At 43.4% G+C, this 19,516-nt stretch overlaps 1 protein-coding gene across 2 annotated transcripts in view; it reads right to left on the reverse strand.

Annotated features, from left to right (window-relative positions):
• CRTC3 (CREB regulated transcription coactivator 3) overlaps positions 1 to 19,516 on the reverse strand; it is a 97,370-nt gene that overhangs the window by 16,315 nt on the left and 61,539 nt on the right. For both annotated transcript variants that reach the window (XM_065871792.1, XM_065871793.1), the window contains exons 4-7: positions 12,749 to 12,810; positions 11,357 to 11,419; positions 9,148 to 9,248; positions 1,783 to 1,818 (exon numbers count right to left, since the gene is read on the reverse strand). In XM_065871792.1, the coding sequence (XP_065727864.1) occupies positions 1,783 to 1,818; positions 9,148 to 9,248; positions 11,357 to 11,419; positions 12,749 to 12,810 (262 nt within the window). The remainder of the gene's footprint in view (positions 1 to 1,782; positions 1,819 to 9,147; positions 9,249 to 11,356; positions 11,420 to 12,748; positions 12,811 to 19,516) is intronic.

Genomic DNA, 19,516 nt, shown 5'->3' on the forward strand with positions numbered 1-19,516 from the left:
CATTTCTGCTCAAATATTCCAGGCTTTATCAATGATCCCAGGTGTGTCTTAATTCTGATCGTCAAACCACTCTCTCTGGAAAAGCTTATTTTGTCAACCTTCTTGTTTTCTTCCTTTTCTTGGCTTCCTTGTTAACTTGTCTAACTGTCAACGTAAACTGCTTCAGAAATGTAAGTTCCATGATGGCAGGGCCTTTATTTTATGCACTGGTGGGCAGTGCTTAAAATAGTACCTGGTAAACACTGGCCCTACAGCCCTCTCTCAACAAACTGGAGGACAGGAATAATAGGTTTGAGAGCCTTTATAAAGCCATACAATGACTCAAGAATTAAAAAATGTTTCTGTAATGTACTGCTAGATGATAGGAAAAGTTTCAAGGGCTGAGTGAGGTAGCTTCATGACTCAAGGCTACTTCTTGTAAGAGTTTGGTCACAGGAGTATGGCTGGAGTGTATTCCAGCACCGCAAAGGGGATTGTTTCCTTAGAGTAGTTCATTGTTTTTAGTCTCTTCATATCCAAGATTGGTTGGGAATTCTTCAGAGAAGTCACTGGGGGAATGCAAAGAACCTTGAAGCCATTTCTTTATCTCTGTCCTAGTGGATTAGATATTTATTGCTGTTTCAACTTTTCATGGTTTGACTCATGGCCTAAAATGGCTTGCCCAGAAACGAGTATATAAGATAATGAAAAAGAATTGTGCCTCTGGTGCAAGATGCTCCTCATTTATCATATTCCCCACGAGTCCTGACTGCTGCGATACATAAACCTAATTTAGTTGTTCACTTCTAGATTATGAAAACTAAATTCCAGATTATAAAATTTTAGGGAAGAGAAAACAGTGCCTGGTACTGAATGAATAAATGAACTGTGTCAGACCCTCATTTGTCAATGGCTTCGAGAGTCATTTAGTAGATCTCCAATATTACCTTTTTTTAAAAAAAATTATTTTATTTATTTATTTTTGGCTGCATTGGGTCTTCGTTGCTGCACGTGGGCTTTCTCTAGCTGCGGCGAGCAGGGGCTACTCTTTGTTGCAATGCATGGGCTTCTCATTGCAGTGGCCTCTCTCATTGTGGCGCACAGGCTCTAGGCACGCAGGCTTCAGTAGTTGTGGCACGTGGGCTCAGTAGTTGTGGCTCGCGGGCTCTAGAGCGCAGGCTCAGTAGTTGTGGTGCACAGGCTTAGTTGCTCCGCGGCATGTGGGATCTTCCCGGACCAGGGCTTGAACCCGTGTCCCCTGCATTGGCAGGCGGATTCCCAACTACTGCGGCACCAGGGAAGCCCTCCAACGTTACTTTAATCAGCTTTATGAAACTCATTATCTTCTGCAAGATTTGCAATTTCATTCTGCAATCAGTTTGCATTTTCCTCACATTATTTATATCTGTCGATTACTGACTCACAAATCTTTCTAAACAGGCAGAGAAAGACAGCTGAGGAAGGAAGGATATTGGAACAGCTAATGGCTTAAGTGACCAAAATTTATTAATATTTTCACGTGATTACCACTTTTGCTTCCCTGCACAACCTTGTGACTGTGGGACTGTGGGACTCAGATGATGAGGAGCCTTGTAACCTAACCACACATTTCCTTTCTCGTGGCCTTGATCATGGCTAGCCTTAATTTTATAGAGCATCTCAGAAAATTAAACCCATCAGCAGTTGTCAGCATTTTGGGAAGTCCTGAAAACATGAGTATTAACTAGTCCCGATGTTGAAAGAAGGTTATGAATACTAAAGTCAGTATCTCACTCAGCACAGGTAGGTGAAATCAATTCATACCTTCCCCATGTACGTCGTTCTCACCATCACAGAAACCTAGTGGGAAAGAAAAAAAAACACTTTTATGTGGTGCTTTCACCTTTATTTATTCATGAATTAGTAAGTCTTTCTGATTCAAAATAGAATTTCGAAAATTCCAAGGCAATTTCGGTACACTGATGGTCAAATCAGTGTACATTAGCATTTATAATAAAATTAAAATAGATATGGCTAATTTAAGTCTAAAGTTGGTGCCTATCTACTTTTATTTAAAATTATCTCCATCTTAAAATTTTTTACTGCCTCTGTCCTGAAAGAAGAACAATTTACAAAGTCTGAGAACCTCTAACCAAATCACAAAGAAAAGAGGTATATAGATCGAAACTCTCTTCCAAATGCTTTATTGTAGGGGGAAGGGGAGGTAACTAAAAAAGTCTACATCACTGTTTCACACTCACCATGCGTGTCTAGAGAAACAAACTGGAAGTTCCATGCTGTGTACTGTTATTTATATTTCTTACAAACAGTCATTTTAAAAAGAAACTTGGGACTTCCCTGGTGGTCCAGTGGTTAAGAATCCACCTCCCAATGTAGGGGACGCAGGTTTGATCCCTGGTTGGGGAACTAAGGTCCCACATGCCGTAGGGCAGCTAAGCCCGAGCGCCGCAGCTACTGTGCACGGGAGCCAGAACTAGAGACTGCAAACTACAGGGCCCATGTGCTCTGAAGCCCACGTGCCACACACAACGAAGATCCTGCATGCCACAACTAAGACACCCCAATGCAGCCAAAAATTAAATAAATAAATATTTTTTAAAAAGAAACTTATCTGGAGTCTCAGTCAATTTAAATCGTATATATGATAGCTATTCACAAAGTTTTAAAAATTTGACTTGTAAGGAATTCTGATCCATAAAATATATTGCAGATGACCAGTAGAGTATATCCTATTGCTGTAAGCTAAAACCAAAGAATCGTGCCAAGAATGTAATACGTTAGCATTCTCTGTGGAGCAATCAAATATACCATATGAGTTTTCAGTTAAGATCAGGACAAATTTTTAAGTTTTAAGCCTTTAAATATAACTTACTTCAGGTTTACATATGTTTCTGAATAAGCTTAACCTATAAGTTAACCTGATTAGTCTTTAAAACTTAAGCCAAATGTCTAATAACCATACACTGAACATAATTAAGTTCCTGCACTGACTGCTAGGTGTGGCCAGACAATACAGTGTAGGTAAGAAGATAGAACACGGAAGCAAATTCTATAACACAGGCAGAAGATATAAAATTTTAGTGGCACCCTGGGGCTGGACAATACTGAGAATCCCCAGAAGCACTAAAATTAAAAATTAAGAACACTCATAAAGACAGCATTTCTCTCAGGCCCACAGAACAGAATCCAAGTTAGTGGTTTAAAACTCTGTTTAGTGCACATAAAGACTATTTGGGTAAGCTTGCTAAAATGCAAGTTCGTGGGCCCAAACTGCACAGATTTTGGTTCAGAAGCTGTGAGAATGGGCCCGGGAATCTACATTTTAAACAATCAGCTCAGAGGACTTTACTGCAGATGGTCTCTTAGAGAGACTTGGACTAGGCTGTAGCTTAGTCATGATCTAACACGCCTACTAAAGACAGGCAGTGTGAACAGAACACTAGGAGACAGGTGCGGAGAGACGGAAGGTGTGGCTGTACGATCAGCACATCAGAAGGAGGGGGAGAAGCTTCTGATTCCTGGTTTGGTTTCTCTGAGACCCTCATATTGGGAACTTAACCACTTAGATCACTTAAAAAGTGACAATTCTATTATAGATAAACGACGAAGTTTGACACAGCAATCTGGTATAGTATGTTGAAGCATCTCTTTATCATTAAGGCACCAATCACTCTGGGTTTAATAAATAAGGCCAGTTTTCCATTTAAGTAGTAAGTCTGACCTGTCCCTGGAACAGACTCAACTGATGGCTACCTTGTGGAACTGCCTGAGTGGGGAGCAGACACCCCACATAATGTCCTCTCAGACTGGGACAGAAAGAAAGCCTCGTGGAGGAGGTGGCACCTGAGTTAGCCACTGAAGGACAATGACGGGGATGATAATAACAAGCGCCACTGTGACTGTTCTCTTATTACGTGCCAGGCACTTACACGGATGATCTCAGGTCATCCCCACAGCAACCCCATGAGGCAGGGGCTATTATCACCCCCAAGATCACACGCTAGGAAGTCTGAAGCAGAACTCCGGCCTGTGTGCCTTCAGAATGTCCAACTTGCTTCACCTGGAGGAGTTTAGACACTCAGGAATGAGGATGAAGGGGATGCCCCAGTGTAAAGACAGGAGGAGAAGGAAGAGGGGGAGGGTACAGCAGGGGCAGAGAATGGTATAGTCTCGCTGGAGCTCAGGATTCGAGGAAGGGGAGATGAGGCTGGACTGAAGGTGTCTGTGAGTAATCTGGCTTGATGCAGGGAATAGAAGGTTTTGGTTAGAGAAGTGACATGATTATAGCTAAGCTTTAGAGAGATTGTTCTTGCAGCAGTGTGAGATGGATTGAAAGGAGAAAGCCTAAAGGCAGGGAGACCAAGTGGAAAAACCACTGTAATAGTCCAGGCAAGAAGGAAAGAAGTAGGGTATTTATTGCCAGTGAGGACAGAAAAGAGGCGGCAGACCTGAGTTACCCTGCAGGGAGAAGGAACACGACCGGGCTACTGAATGGGTGTGAGGGGTATGGGAATGAGAGTAATTTAAAGACAACTAACTCCTGGTTTAGAGTTTAGGTAACTAGCAGGATGGTGGTGGCAATAACTGATATGCCAGCATCAAGCTAACATGTAACCAAAATAACCACGGCTGGATTTTTACTACTGGATAAAAAATATATGATACAACTATAAATAAAGGGATAAAAATAAAAAGGAACGAGTTGTGACTGGATATCTAGAAACAGAGGAAACTCATATCAGTTCCACAGGGGATGGAACAGCCATGACCAAGGCTGCATCTGTGTTCCGAGAAACCTCGAAGTCTCAGAGCCACTGAGGGCTGACCCAGTGTAACGGAGACCATGTTTCCTCTCCCTACTCCCATGCCTGACAAATCTAAAATAACTCCTAGCACAGCCTTGATTTGCTGAATAGAGGCAGAGGCAGGGGGTAGATCCCTTAACCAGCGTGTGTCCTTTAAGAAGCCTCTGGCTTCAGCCTCCCCATTCTGGGCCCTCCTGTCATCCGGGTGACACTCTTGCCCCGCTTTAGATCTGGGATGCTTTTGCCATCCCCCTCTTCCTCCTATCCGTGCAGTCAAGCTTCTTTCAGGGTTACTTGCATTTTAAACGTTAAATGAAATTGAATTATTTGTAGTGAGGTGGATGGACCTAGAGTCTGTCATACAGAGTGAAGTAAGTCAGAAAGAGAAAAACAAATACCGTATGCTAACACATATACATGGAATCTAAGAAAAAAAAAAAAAAGGTCATGAAGAACCTAGGAGCAAGACGGCAATAAAGACACAGACTTATTAGAGAATGGACTTGAGGATACGGGGAGGGGGAAGGGTAAGCTGGGACAAAGTGAGAGAGTGGCATGGACATATATACACTACCAAACGTAAAATAGATAGCTAGTGGGAAGCAGCCACATAGCACAAGGAGATCAGCTCAGTGCTTTGTGACCACCTAGAGGGGTGGGATAGGGAGGGTGGGAGGGAGGAAGATGCAAGAGGGAAGAGATATGGTAACATATGTATAACTGATTCACTTTGTTATAAAGCAGAAACTAACACACCATTGTAAAGCAATTCTACTCCAATAAAGATGTTTAAAAAAAAAAAAGTTAACTGCACTGGTCAAAGGTGTTGCCTCTGGCAAGGTCACTGAGGTGGGAGGCAGGCCTCTTTTCCTGGGGAGGAGCTCAGGGCTGTAGTTCTCAAAGCTGGTGACACTCAGCATCTACCGCTCTGGGTGCAAAGACGACAACCCTCATGCCCTCTTCTGCCCGTAGCTCTAGACTGCCCCCTGAAAGGACAGGGACCACTGTAGCCCCCTCCTCCACTCGCTGGTGAGGAGTGGAGGGGAGATACGGACAGTCCCTAGGCTATGGGACAGGGCAACGGGGCAAGTGTCACAGAATGCCCTCATGCTTACCCATTGGGGGTGTGTGGGGGGGGTGTGGGTGTGTGCCTGTGAAACGATAATTAAATGGCACATGCTGCCAGGGAAATGATCAATATTTCTCTTTATAAATTCTGGATAATTAAACAAGAAGAGAGAAATTATAAAAATCTTGTTTGGATGTATAAAAGTTTATTTCTAGAATTTACATCAACTGCTTACCATGGATGCCTAATTGCCGTGCAACTCAATAACCATTATGAAAATTACTAACTACGTATCAGTCTAATGGCTTTGTTTTCTTGGGACACAAACCTCTGCTCATGAATGTATCATAGTTTATTGTTTATGTAGTTAAGCTGTGAGCAGATGCTCCCTTATCATCTGCTCATAAAAAAAAGCAAATAAATAATGGGAACATTAACTGAGGTTACATCATTATGCTCAGGAAAGATTCCCAGGGAAAGAGCAGTTATTGCTTCTGCTATGGAGCCTAATTCCGGGCTTCAATTATATTTTCCCATCACTTTTTAAATCTTTACTTTATTTGGTTGGTCCTATAATAAGAAATACCTTTTGGAAAGCTAGTCGATATTTTTAAAGTCCAAAAGGAAAGAAAATGAAAAACTTTAATGAATGACAGGGGGAAAAGTACATGAAACTATTTAAAATAGCTTCCACCAACAAATATAATTCTCCAGAAATAATTCCTATCCTTGGAGACTTGAATAATATTTTAAACACACTGGCTTTCCCATGTAAACACATCCATATTTGGATGTGTTTCTGAGTTCTGCTATACTTGCAAGGCAACTTTGCAGAAGGAGGCACACAGTTCAAACATTCAAGCTGGAGGTCGGCCCACCTTCCACGGTTGAGAGATATTGGGGCCCAACGGTTTCTAACTGCTGATGTGAAAAGGAGTGACCCAGGAATTCTGCTCCAGGATTTCTTTCTTCCTGCTCTTTGTATTGCTCCATCTACTAGGATCAACACTGACATTCTTCTGCTTTTCTTATTCATCCTCACTCACACCTTCTGACATTTCTCACCTCTTCCCTCAGAGGCTACATCACTCTTGGCATAAATACTTCACTCAATTAATCACTTTCTTTAGTTTTTTTTTTTTTTTCTTTCTGCATGCAGGCCTCAAGATCTTGCTACCTTGTTCTCTCTAGGCCTTTGGCCCTTTCTAGAGAAGCGGAAACTTTAAACAGAGGGTGACACGAATGAAGGAATGGCAGAAGCAGAAATGCAGCTCTTTTTGGGGGGTTCCAGGTTAAAGCCTATCAGTCTGGTTCCCTCCCAATCCGGGGAGACTAAGCGCTTGCTGCACCTTGTTTAGGCCTATACATGCCTATAGTCTACCTATAACCCTACCTATCTGGAAGCTAAACTACTCCATCTCCCCGTATATCCTACCTCTCTAAGTGGTAAGCAGTGGACCGCTATCCAATTCCAACATAACTGCCAGCTTTACTCTCATATCCCCATGTGTGGAAACAGCTAGACAGTCCTAACCAATTCTATAAGAGCTCATACTTGACAAACTGTTCGGGTAAATGTAGCATCTCTGAATTTCACCAAGGGAACAAATGCAGCATTATTACAACAATATAGGGATTATTAAATCCCATCCCTACTATATGCAAGGACATAAGACCTGGAATATTCTCCTCAGAAGGAAAAGAGACTATTTAGGGTTTAAACTACCTAAAAAGTAAAGAAAACTAGAAAAGCTAGCATTATATTGGCCAAAGATTTATTTATTCCCATTTCAAGACCAAACACACAGCCCTAGGAATGGATAGTTCAGGACCACTGTTCCTACTAGATTATAAACCCCAGAAAGGCAGGCTTGGTCTTTGTCTTAGTGAACCAGACTTGGTTCACATGCAGGTTAGATTCAGCAACTAGAGTGTGCTCTGTACGCATAAGCCACTGAGTAATTTCTCCACACTCTCCGTCACTGAGGACTCCTCTGTGCCAGGCACTGTGCAGAAGGTAAGACCATAAGACGCTGACTGTAAGAAACCTCCTGGGAGCAGAAGGAGAGAAGCACATCCACGAGAAAGGCAGTCAAGTGACAGAGGTGCCGAGATGGCCATCTATAGGTAGGAGATTTGGGATGTTAGAAGGACATGGGGAGTTCTGGGCTGGCAAAGGGAGGAAGGTCAAGGATGGCTCTACAGACGTGGGGACAAAGCTGAGGGCCCTGGTCAGGTGAGCCAGGAGTAAGTTAAGAGAGGAAGAGATGGGAAGAGGATGGAACATTAATAGAAACCGAAGTAGTTCACCCACTTGGGGGGAGGGGCTGGTGAGTGAGGAGAGAAGGGAGAGAGGTGGGCAAGGGCCAGATCCTGGAGTCTGCGTCATTCCAAACTGAGAGATTTGGACTCTCTCTGGGAGGTGAGGGGGTGGCACTGAGATTTTAAGCAGGAGAGGAATATGATCAGATGTGGGTTCATTCTGGAAGCAGACAGCATGAATCTTTTCCCCACTCCTGGTCCCCGCTGGCCTCTCTCCACCCCTTTACTCACTCTGGCCCCAGGGAGGTGGAATGATGACCTGAAGCAAAGAGGGGAACAAGTGAGCGGCGGGGGCGGGGGGGGGGGGGGGTGCCGGCTCCACTCTGGCTCGCGCTCCTCCTGGCCAGGGGCGCACCTTCCCTCGGAGAGCAGCCTCCCTGCCGGCCCTGCCCTGCAGTCTGACCTCGGTGCTCCTGCGGGGGGCGCCCTGGGCCAGTGCTGCCGGCCACTGGGGGAGTCGGTCTCCCTCTGGGGTTCAGTCTTAACAGCCACAGACCCACAGAGAGAAGTCACTTCCTCTTGTCAGGAAGAAAGGTGGTATTTACCTCCACCCATCACTTCTACTTTTATTTCTCAGTTTGTCCAGATTCTGGATGGGAAAAAAGGACTTTCAGAGAACCCAACATAAAACTGGATTGGGAGGACATAAGACTGGAAATAAGGAGACCAGTTAGCAAGTTGTTATGAGTCCCTATAAAAATGATGAGGGCCTGAAAATGGAAGAGTGTGGAGTAGAGGAAGCTGGAGGGTCAAGAGATGCCAAGAAGAGAGAATTTGCAGAGAAAGAGGCAGGAGAGAAGCTCCATTCTTACTTCATCATGAGCACACACACATCTCCCCTGCCAGGAGTTTTTCCCTGAGGACCACGAATCGGGGAAATGCACTTGCGGTTTAAGCTTTTCTCTCTCCCGGTTCCCATAGGACAGAATGAGAAGGCACAGATGCTGTTAGCATCGGGCCTGCATGTCTTACCCATGTATGAGGCAGGCCAGGCCGACTGGCCCCCTCCTCCATAGGGGTCCTGGGGCTTGGTGCTCAGAGCACTCGTGTGAAGAGCAGAGTCAGAATTGGTCCTAATGGGGGGAGGAGAGAGTCTGGCTGAAAATCCATTTTTCCTTAGTGAAAATGCAATGTTCTTTGCTGAAAATTACCAACAGGAAAGAAGGCAAGAATAACAGATTTGCAATCATCCATAAAATGAGGGGTCTGGACCTACCTGAAGTCCCTTAGATCAGTAACAGCCTCTGAGGATGGCCCACACCCAAAAGGCTGTAATTTGTACTTGTATGATCTTTTCCTTTGAAGCTAATGGCATAATGATCTGGTTTAACAAGGCAGACCCTGGATTCACGGCTTCCTCTAAGAAACTTCCCAGTTTTCCTCGCAACTCAGAAGATTGCTGTGATCAGTATATTCTCTGTGGCTGCACTAGCTTTTCCCCATCTGAGAATAACTCCTCCTATACGAAGGATCACCAATAGCAGTGACTCTCAAACCCTTCCAGGGAGAATGCAAGGTCAAGACAACTTTCAAAATAACCCTAATGTGTCCTTTGCCCTTTCACTCTCGCTCTCTCATGAGCACAGTAGTTTTCCAGCAGCCTTGTGACCTGTGATGTCACCGCAGGCTGAATGCACAAGCAGAGAATCGAGCTATCTTCAAGAGATTTGTAAAAGGTACAACAATGTCACTCTTCTCAGTAAATTTTTTTTGTTTCAGAAAATATAACTGTGCTTCTTAAAAAAAGATATTTATTGACATGTAATAAGTTTATTATTGTTATTTTATTTCTAAATGCATTTAATAAGTATCTTCTATAAATCTCTCAATTTAATTTCCAATATCAATAGCGAAATACAAACAAATACACTCACACAAACAAACACTGAGGGCCTCAACGGCTTTTAAGATTGCAAAGGAGTCTTAAGACAAACATTTTGGGAACCGTTGAACTATAGCAAATTTCTGGAATTCTCCCAGACAGCTCCAATTTATATTTAGCTTCGACTCTAAGAGATATTATTTACTTATCTCATCCAAGGGTCAAACTGTCTGCCATAAAACGAACTTGTGAGAGACCCGAAATTAATCTAAAATGCTTCTTTGTGGGCTGTTCCAGGTGATGGCCTCCTGTGGCCACCAAGCCATGTGGCTTGACTGTGCACCATGGCTGTGTTGTGTTCAGACAAAGGGAGAGGCAGTTCAGAACCTACATGAAAAACAGGAAGAGTGTGGACTCTGGGATCAGAGAGCCCTGGGTTCAGATTCTAGCTCCTTTACAGATTCAAAAAGACTCAGGAGAATATCAATCAAATGCAGAGAGACAACTGGGAAAATCTGAGTACAGACTGGGTATTAAATAATGTTAGAAATTACTGTTAATTTTGTTAAGTGTAATAATGGCATTGTGGTTATGTTTTTTTAAAAAAGGTTCCTATCAGGCTTATACTGTTAGATATATTTACAGGTGAAATACTTTATCTGGCCAGTGCTGGGATGGGGGTGTGGGGGACGGCGGGGTAGAAATAGAAGCTGAAGGATGGGCACACGGAATTCTTATAACTATTTTCCTTTCCAACTCTTTTTTGTATATGTTAAAATTTTGCACTAATTTTTTTTTTTTAATCCCAGTTCCATCACATATTAGCTAAGTGGCCTTGGAAAAGTCGTTTATAACCTCTTAGAACAGAAAATACTACTCATTCTTGTAGAATGTTATCAGGATCAAAAAAAATGACCTATGTAGAACACTTACCACTGGGGGCCAGCTCAGAGTGATCATTTAATAGCTAATGTATATTGAATACTTACGATTCCCAAGTTCCTTATGTATCTTATTTAATCCTCACAACCACCCCTTGATATTGGCACTGTTATCTCCCTTTTCCAGATGAGTAAACTGAGGCATAGGGAAGCTACATAACTTGCTCAAGGTCACAGATTAAGAGAGGCAGACCCTGTTATCCACTCAGACCTCATGTTCTCACACTGCTGCAGTGTCCTGAGCAGACGTTCACGACCTGGTGGGAGATTTGGGTTCCTCTTTTTTTTTTTTTAAACACTTCATATAAACACAACTGATATAAACATACTCTGGCAAATGGATGATATATTAGAAAGCATCAGGACAATCAAGGCGACTGGCTTAAAGTTTATTTCTACTAGAAAACAAGCCATGTACCTGTTAAGTGCAGATGTTAGCCTGAACCCAGGGTGCTTCTCTTCCTTCCAAGGAGGCTGCTGCCTTTAAAAACCAGAATAACATAAAAAGAAAAAGAAGTTCAATCCACGGGGAGCAAAGGAGAACCTCTGGCCTGGGTTTGAGAACTGGCTCCTCTATTAACCCAGCTGCAAGGCTGACCTCTCTAGTTCCTTTGATTTCTGATTTCCATGATTAAAACTATCACAAATCCATGGGAACAGCAGGAGCAAATGAGATAGCTGGGCACATAACAAGGGTTTTTTTTGTTTTTTTTTAAAAGGTCAAACAAGCACCTTTGAATGCCTTTTGAAATGTTTCAAACCTATGACCAGTTCCTCTCTAGGGATGTGAGGTCTTACTCCAGATGTGTGAAAAACTACCCCTTGTCACATACCCTGAGTGTGTGGAGTGTGTGCATGTGGGTGCCTGGCCGGACTGGAAGCAGAAATGCTGCAACCCCACACAGACTCCCATGAAGAGGAATATAACTGTTACAGTAGCCCAGTTTGTGAAACTATGAATCTGACTAATCCTCCCGCTCTGGAAAGCCTAAGACATTTTTTCTTGAATACAAATTTTTAGAATCTCAATTTGGGGGTATCCTTTCATGATTTAAAATAAAATATTGCGCTTGTCCTACAACCATGGATCCCAAGATTCTTAAGCACTGCTGAAAACCTACTTGAGGTAGGGGCCAGCTGTCACCCATCTTCATATCGACCTTTTCCAGGTCCTGACTAAATTATCCACAGGAAGTGCTGCCAGTGTTTGCCCCCAGAATGGATGGAGAATAGATCTCAACCGAGAGAGCTAAATTTTCTCAATACGTACATTTCAAATGCCTCTTAAATCGGACTAGGTGATCTGAAAATGATACCATGCATCCACCGGATGTAACAATCTTTTCAGTTAATTTTATATTCTGTCACCCTCAGTATTCAAAAACACTCAACTTTTTGGTATATATTCTCTATATACAAAAATACTCAGAGAGACCCTAGGTCAAATCCACTATGCAAATTAGTTTTAGGAGCTTACTAAAGCCTTATGTTTCTTTCAGTAGCTTACCAAGACACGTTATATATTCAAATATAAGAATAAAAAAACAGAGTATTATGTTGGTAATTGTATCCAAATGTGTTTCTATTTGGTCTTTAAAATGAAGATCTAGATTGATTTAAATAACTTAATTTTAGACTTTCATATACGTCTATGATTATACATGGAAAGACTTTAGTTTTATAAGAGAAAACAAGAGTCTGTGCTTTAGATTAGAAATTTCTAAAACAACATTCAAGGTGGATACAATAAAGTGAAACCATCCAAAAATAGCACATGCCCCTCCTATCTTTGAAAAGAAGGCTTGCTTACCTTGGCCAACTCTCATCCAGGGGCTGCGAGGCGTAATTAGCTCCAAATGTACTACCATCAAAGTAGAATTCTCAATAAAGGAAAAATATAATGAATGGAAAGTTGAAGCAGAACTAAGAGGCTGGAATCGTGGGGAGTTCAACAACTTTTTTGGTTCTTATCTTTATCTCTACACCCGACGTCTCTTCCTCCATGCTTTGTCTTATCAACTTCCTCTGGAAAAATCTGTTCTATCTGCTAACCAGTGCCATCTTTGCATGATTCACATGGGGTGTTTCTTTTTTTTTTTTCCTGCCTGCCCAACATCTTTTACTTTCAAGAACTGCTTCCACCCCGACCCGAAACCTGGTAAGGCTGTCATTCTGTGTGGGCCTGCCTGCCCCACAAAATGTACACAGACCCAATATTTCCAGTCAAGGTAACTTATCCCCCTGTGACTGGCTCAGGGATGGGCTCATGATACAAACAAGGGGGAAAAGGAGTGCCCCCAGCTGACGTGGTGAGCCCGAGGACCACATGGACCTGGGTTTCTCTCCCTGGAAGTCAATTCAGAGGTAGCACCTCACAGATGCTGAATCTTGATGCTATTGTACAAACCCCTGGATCTAGCCCCTTGGGCTTCTAGTGACATAAGCCAATAAATTTCCTTTTCTCCAAGTTGAGGGTTTCTGTTTCTTATAACTAAAAGAGAGCGGCATTAGGTTTGCGGAGAAATGTGAACTTTCTTGGGTTGTCAGGGACCCCGTTTTATAATTTCTGTATTCTTCACTGGGTCTAGCCTGCCTTAGAACATATTCCAGGTGAAATGGAAATATGGAAAAACAAATGTGATGCTACACTATATATGCCGAGCACAGTAGAGCCGTTTTGGTTAATTTAGTTAATTATACATATAGAATAGCCTTCTTAAAACATTTTAAATCATATTATTCTCCTGCTAAAAAATCTTCAATGATTCTGTATAAAAGAAGCCAGGGCTTCTGAGCTAGGGTTCAGAAGGAAATGGGAACCAATGGAGAAGGACCCTATCCTACAGGCAGAATCTGGCATTAGTAAAACATGGGCACTAATGAATTCTTCATGAAATATTTCCTTTGCCAGAAGCATTAAGATCACAAGGTTCACTTCCTGTGTATTAGTTTTGTCATGTCTAGTTACCTTCTTTCTTAATCTGAATCTTAGTCAAGGCAATAAAACAGAGCTATTTTCAAAAGAGAGACCAGACATTTCTTCAACACCAAATATTAGGCTTAATGTATGCAAAGTACAGATGAGAACAGACTGCAGAAGGAGACAGAAGAGGAAAAGGTGATAAAGAAATAAGAAGGCCCTCTGAGAGGAAGCACAGCAGTATCTCAGTTGGCAGAGCCATTAGGGAGAAGGCATTGAGCCTTTCTCTTTCCTGCAGAGTTTGATGAATCTCTGTCCAGAAAAGATAAATTTCAGAAGCAGAAGTTTACCACTTCCCTCAGGACACTGCCACCCTTAAAGTCCTTAAGTCCACTTATCTGGAACCTGTAATACAAATTAGAATGCAGTGGTGTAATAGTAGTGCAATGATCAAACATCGATTATTTCAATGTTGAGGTATAAGTCAGCATTTTAGCCTTTCTGATGTGTATTAACAACATGGAAATGTAGTAAATTCCTGAAATTTTAATATGAGTAGGCTGAGGCTTCGAAAGTTAAAAGATGCGACCTCTGAGCTCTCCCAATTCTCACCATTCACATCTCACTTAATGGATATTCGAAAACCCAACAATTGTTGGCACCAAGAGAACCACTAATGTTAGTAACCACTAATGTCAATAGCTTACAGCTAAATTCAACAGAAGAAAACCTACAAAAGGTTTATTTGTTCTTCTGAAGATTTCAGAAAATTTTGTTCAGGTGGCTTTAATTACTCTACAACACTAATATGTCCTAAAGAACATCCTAAAGACAGAAAAAATACCCTTATTTGTAAACTTGAATTTACCATTTAATTCAATAAACATTTCTAGAGTGCTTGCTATTTGCCAGCAAACAAACAGAAGCAGAGGTGACAGGGTTTTTAACAAACCAGATCAGCTCCTCACCCAGCACTACGTTAGTTAAGCCTAAGTCAAAAACCAGTCCCACAGGAACTTCCCTGGCGGTCCACTGGTTGAGACTTTGCCTTCCGGCGCAGGGGGTGCAGGTTCGATCCCTGGTTGGGGAGCCAGGATCCCACATGCCTCCCGGCCAAGGAGCCAAGGCATGGAATGGAGGCAGTATTGTAGCAAATTCAATGAAGACTTTAAAAATGGTCCACATTAAAAAAAAAATCCAAAAACAAACAATCCCACATTATAATGGGCCTTTTTATTTATCCCCCTGTGCACTCCTCTTCTGGCTCCTCCTCTTCTGCCTTCAACCCTGATGGTCCAGAGTTTCTGTGGCCTCACAGCCTCTCAGCCCACATCTGCTTACATTGCTCTTAAAAGGACAGGATGGGGAGAAGGGTCTCAGTATCATGGGTGCCATGTAGAGTAGGAGCAGGGCGAGAGGCTGGGGACTCCGGGCACAGCCACTTTGGGAAGAGTGTCCTGCCTTCCATGCTCACCTTGGTCGGTCCCACCCATGCCTCTGGCTCCATCCATCATCCATAGTCCAGTAACTCATAAATCCATACCTCCAGCTCCCAACAGTTCTCACGAACTTCAGGCTCAAATTTCCAACTGCCTACTCAGCTTCTCCACCAAAAGTACCTCAAATTCTACCTAAAATCCCACTCATCATCTTGCCTCTCGCCTGCTCGTCTTGTTAGGAGTCCATCGTATGTAATGGAGGGTGCCATCCACCCAGGTGCTACAGGTGGAAATGCCAGTCATCCCAGGCTGCTCTCTCTCCCCAAGTCGCTGCAGTTCTGTAGCGGAGAATCCTTCCCCTCGTGTTCCTGCCTCAGTCCATCACAAGGGGACTCCTGCTCCTTCTCAGCTCGGGGAGGGCCAGAGGGAAAGTTCTCACACACTCTTTCCCAAAGGAGGGGGAGTAGCCCTTCTGTTGATATGACAGGACACCTGCTGGCCCATTTCCCCGTGGGTGGGGTCACTGAGCCTCAGAAGCTCCAAACAAGTCCGACCCTGTCTCTTTCTTGTGCTGCCTGCTCGTGGCTGGTGAGCACAGCCGGGTTCTTCTTTTGGCTTCCTGTTCCCATGAGGTAAGGGCACCCAGGGCAGGGCTCAGGAACTGCCTTCTTGAGCAGCCTGGGGGCGACCATGTTCTCTCCTGCCCTCTGCAACTCCGTGTTCCTCCAGGCACAGTTTGTGGAGCAGGTTCATGATGGTCCACGCAGCTGGTGGGGTAAGTGAACTCCAGGTCTGGTGGGTTAATAGAACCCACCCACCAAGACAAGTGCCAGGGTCAGATTTAACGTATAAAACTGACCACAAGTTGGTTCCTTCCTAATTTCTCAACCATGGCTTCACCATCGCTCAACTTCCTCTTGTCCTTTTACCTCCAACTATGTCCTGCCAGAATACATCTAAAAGTCAAACATGAAGGGAGGTACATGAGTGAGATCTTTTTTGAGTCCCTGTGTGTATGAAAATGTCCTCCTGTTTACCTCAGCACGCGAGTGACAAATAGGCGGTATGTGGGATTTTGAAGTCTGACTATTTTCCCCTTAAAACTCTAAAAACTAGCATTTCCTTATCCTCCGAGATGGAAATCCTTAATGGATGGCAGGTAAAAACTGGATTTTGTGATCAACTAAGTTTTGGAAACCCTGGATTAAAGACAAGAAGTCTCTTAACTGCCAGGCTTCTCAGACCCCTAATATAAACTGTGAAGCTTCAAGAAGATACAGAGAACCAGACATTTCTCAAATATAATAGGCAGTGCATTTCAAAGAAACAGTGTTCTATAAACTGACATCCTAAAATTTTCATCTCATTGCATGAAAAGAATCAAAGCAAGGCCTATTCCAAAGAGGAAACCCATTCCTAACTTTGGCAGGTCTTAAGGCATCTCTTTGTGACTGTTCACCCTAGTCTTCTGGACACAATATACTCTCAAACCTTGTTGGGAATGTAAATCAGAAAATTTCTAAACATTTGTTTTTCTTTCTTCCTAAAAACACATCTCTTTTAGAGGAAGGCGTTTCTTATGATTCTTCAGTGTGTCCCCCTTTTCTTCAATGTATTATCCACAGGTCTGAGATAATATTATATTTGCTGTAAATTTATGTTAATAGCTCAGAAATTCAACAGGATGGTGTTTGGGATACATGTTTGCTGCCTTTGAAGGGCTGCTGAAGACACGAGCAGCTGCAGGAAGGTAGGAGAGTCTCTCCTCTGAGTTCTCAGGCCCAGGCCCCCAGCTGGGGACCAGGCAGCGCCTCTCTGCTGCCCTGAGTACGGCCCTGGGCCAGATCTCAGGTGGGCAGTGCCCTGGTCTCTGCTTGTGGCGGCCCCCATGCCAACAGCAGAGCCCAGAGCCCACTGTGCCAGCCTTCCCTGCTATGGTGGCCGCCCACTGCCCACCGCGGGAGGAATGCCCTTGTGCCAGATCTCCGCTGCTTGTGGTGCCCACACTGTTAACAAAGTTCATTTGAGATCATAGGACTGAACCCTTCTCTAAGTCAGTGTGCGTGTTCTAAAATAACACCCAAGCCAAGAAACAGCTGGAAGAAGAAAATTCTGAATACATTTCTTCTCTTTGTTCTAGCAAAGATTCAAACTGGTGTTAATACTTCCGAATAATAAAACTTCATTAAGGAAGTAATAGACCGGTGAGAAAGGCAACCATTTTAAGCAAATTATTGCAAAATCAAATGAATGCAGGCCAGGAAGGGAAAGATGGAATTGCAGCCCTCTTCCCCATCTTCTCCTGAATATATTCATATCTTCGACATAAAATCATCCCACTTTTATATTTTACTAGGAGCTCAAGGTCCCTTGATTCTTCAAAAGAGACTCGCTGTTTATTCATGGGCAGGCCTACGCTAAAGAACTCTTTTCAGTCAGCAGATGTCAGTCCCAGGACCCCCGTTAGGTGCTTCAGAGAGACATCTCATGGTCGGTGAATCAGACTTGCACTGTCTGATGAACAATTTTAATTCATCTGTATGTTTATTCTCTCCCGCCCTTAGGAGTTGATTGCTTTGCTGCTGCCCTCATGAGTTGACCTGTATACACAGTCAAGTTCTAACCTATGACTTATTACCCGAAAAGAGATAGAGTCACCTGAACACACAGTGAAGTCTTCCCTCCGGCACTTTGCACAAGCTGTTCGCTCCGCCTGAAACATCTCCTCCCGGCTGTCTTCCTCCCTGCATATCACAACCACCTGAAGTTATTTTCCTTTAATAATTTTTTTTTTTCACCTGTTTGCTGTCTGTCATCTCCCACAGGACTGTAAACTCAAGAAGGCAGGGACACATCTGTCTCATACACCTCTGAGTCCCCAGTGCTTAGAATAGTACCTTGTACAGAGAAGGGGCTCTGTGAATACCTGTTAAATAAATAAACATGCTATCCCCTCACTTGTTACCTATCCTTCAAGCCTCAGATTTTCCTCTGGGATGCCTTCTCCATCTCCCCGAGACTGGTGCAGGCTGTGCTACTCTGAGCTTGCACAGCCCCTAAGCTGCATCACCGGCAGCTCACCACACTGCTGACACCGTTCGCTTGCCCAGCTGCCTCTCCCACTGAACTACAAGCAACTTGAGGGCAGGGACTACGTTATGTTTCCCATGATATCTACAGTGTCTAAATGGTGCCTAACACTAACTGTTAAGTGAATGAACATTTTTCTCCATTGCTTTTCTTCAAACTCCTCCTCTTCTAGACAGTCGTCTAGTTTAAAAAGCTGTGAGTATATGCATATATTTAGACTATACTTGCTGCAAAAAAGATTTGAAATAGCTATAAGTATATCTATATGTATTATAATATTTAGAGAGAACACCTCCAAGGGAAAGAGGGAATTGAGAAATTAGAAAAAGATACAATGTTAGTTACATCAAGAAACACTCTTTTACTTGAAAATTCCAAGCAATTTAGACAATGGTTCCAGGTACTACTCCACCAGCACACATGTGAATTAGCTGAAGTACTGCCTGAATTCTCCTTTCCTTTTGCATTCTATGTAAAAGTTATTACACATTCCAGAAAGGAATTTGAGGGGTATTGGTGGTTAAATGGTAGAATTCTCGCCTCCCAGAAAGAAATTGGAAAAATCACTTATCAACTTCATTTTCCCAGACAATGGTCACATAATACACAAAATTAGAAGTCAAGGTATCTCAGTGGACCAAATGTGGTACGTCCCTGGGGGTGGAAGAGAGGAGAAGTAAACATTCATTGGGATCATTACCCTCGCCTCACATTGACAGAAAACTGCAAGAAGCCCAAGGGCAAGAGAAGCAGTGGTTTCCTCTGTGCAACCCGCCCCCCGCCCCCCCCGCAACTCCTCCCAGGGGATCTCTCTTGAGTGTGGTCCTGGGGACCACTGAGTGCTATAGCGAGGGAGGGGCTCAGGCTGGGGGGGTCAGCTTGACCTGGGCTGAATCTGGGCCCTTCCAACCTCAGCAGTGGAATTTTGGGCAAGTTACTCTGACACTCAGTTTCCTCATTGGAAAATGGGGGTTAAAAAAAGTAAACTGCTCAGTAAGTATTGAGGACTAAATGACATATGAATTGCCCAGCACAGTGTCTGGCATGGGTAGGTGCTCAGTAAACATAAGCATCCTCCCCCCACTTCCTGGTTTCTAGGCTGGTGAAGCGAACTCTACCATCACTGCCA

This window comes from Phocoena phocoena, chromosome 2 (assembly GCF_963924675.1).
Source record: "Phocoena phocoena chromosome 2, mPhoPho1.1, whole genome shotgun sequence".
Taxonomy (NCBI): Eukaryota; Metazoa; Chordata; class Mammalia; order Artiodactyla; family Phocoenidae; genus Phocoena; species Phocoena phocoena.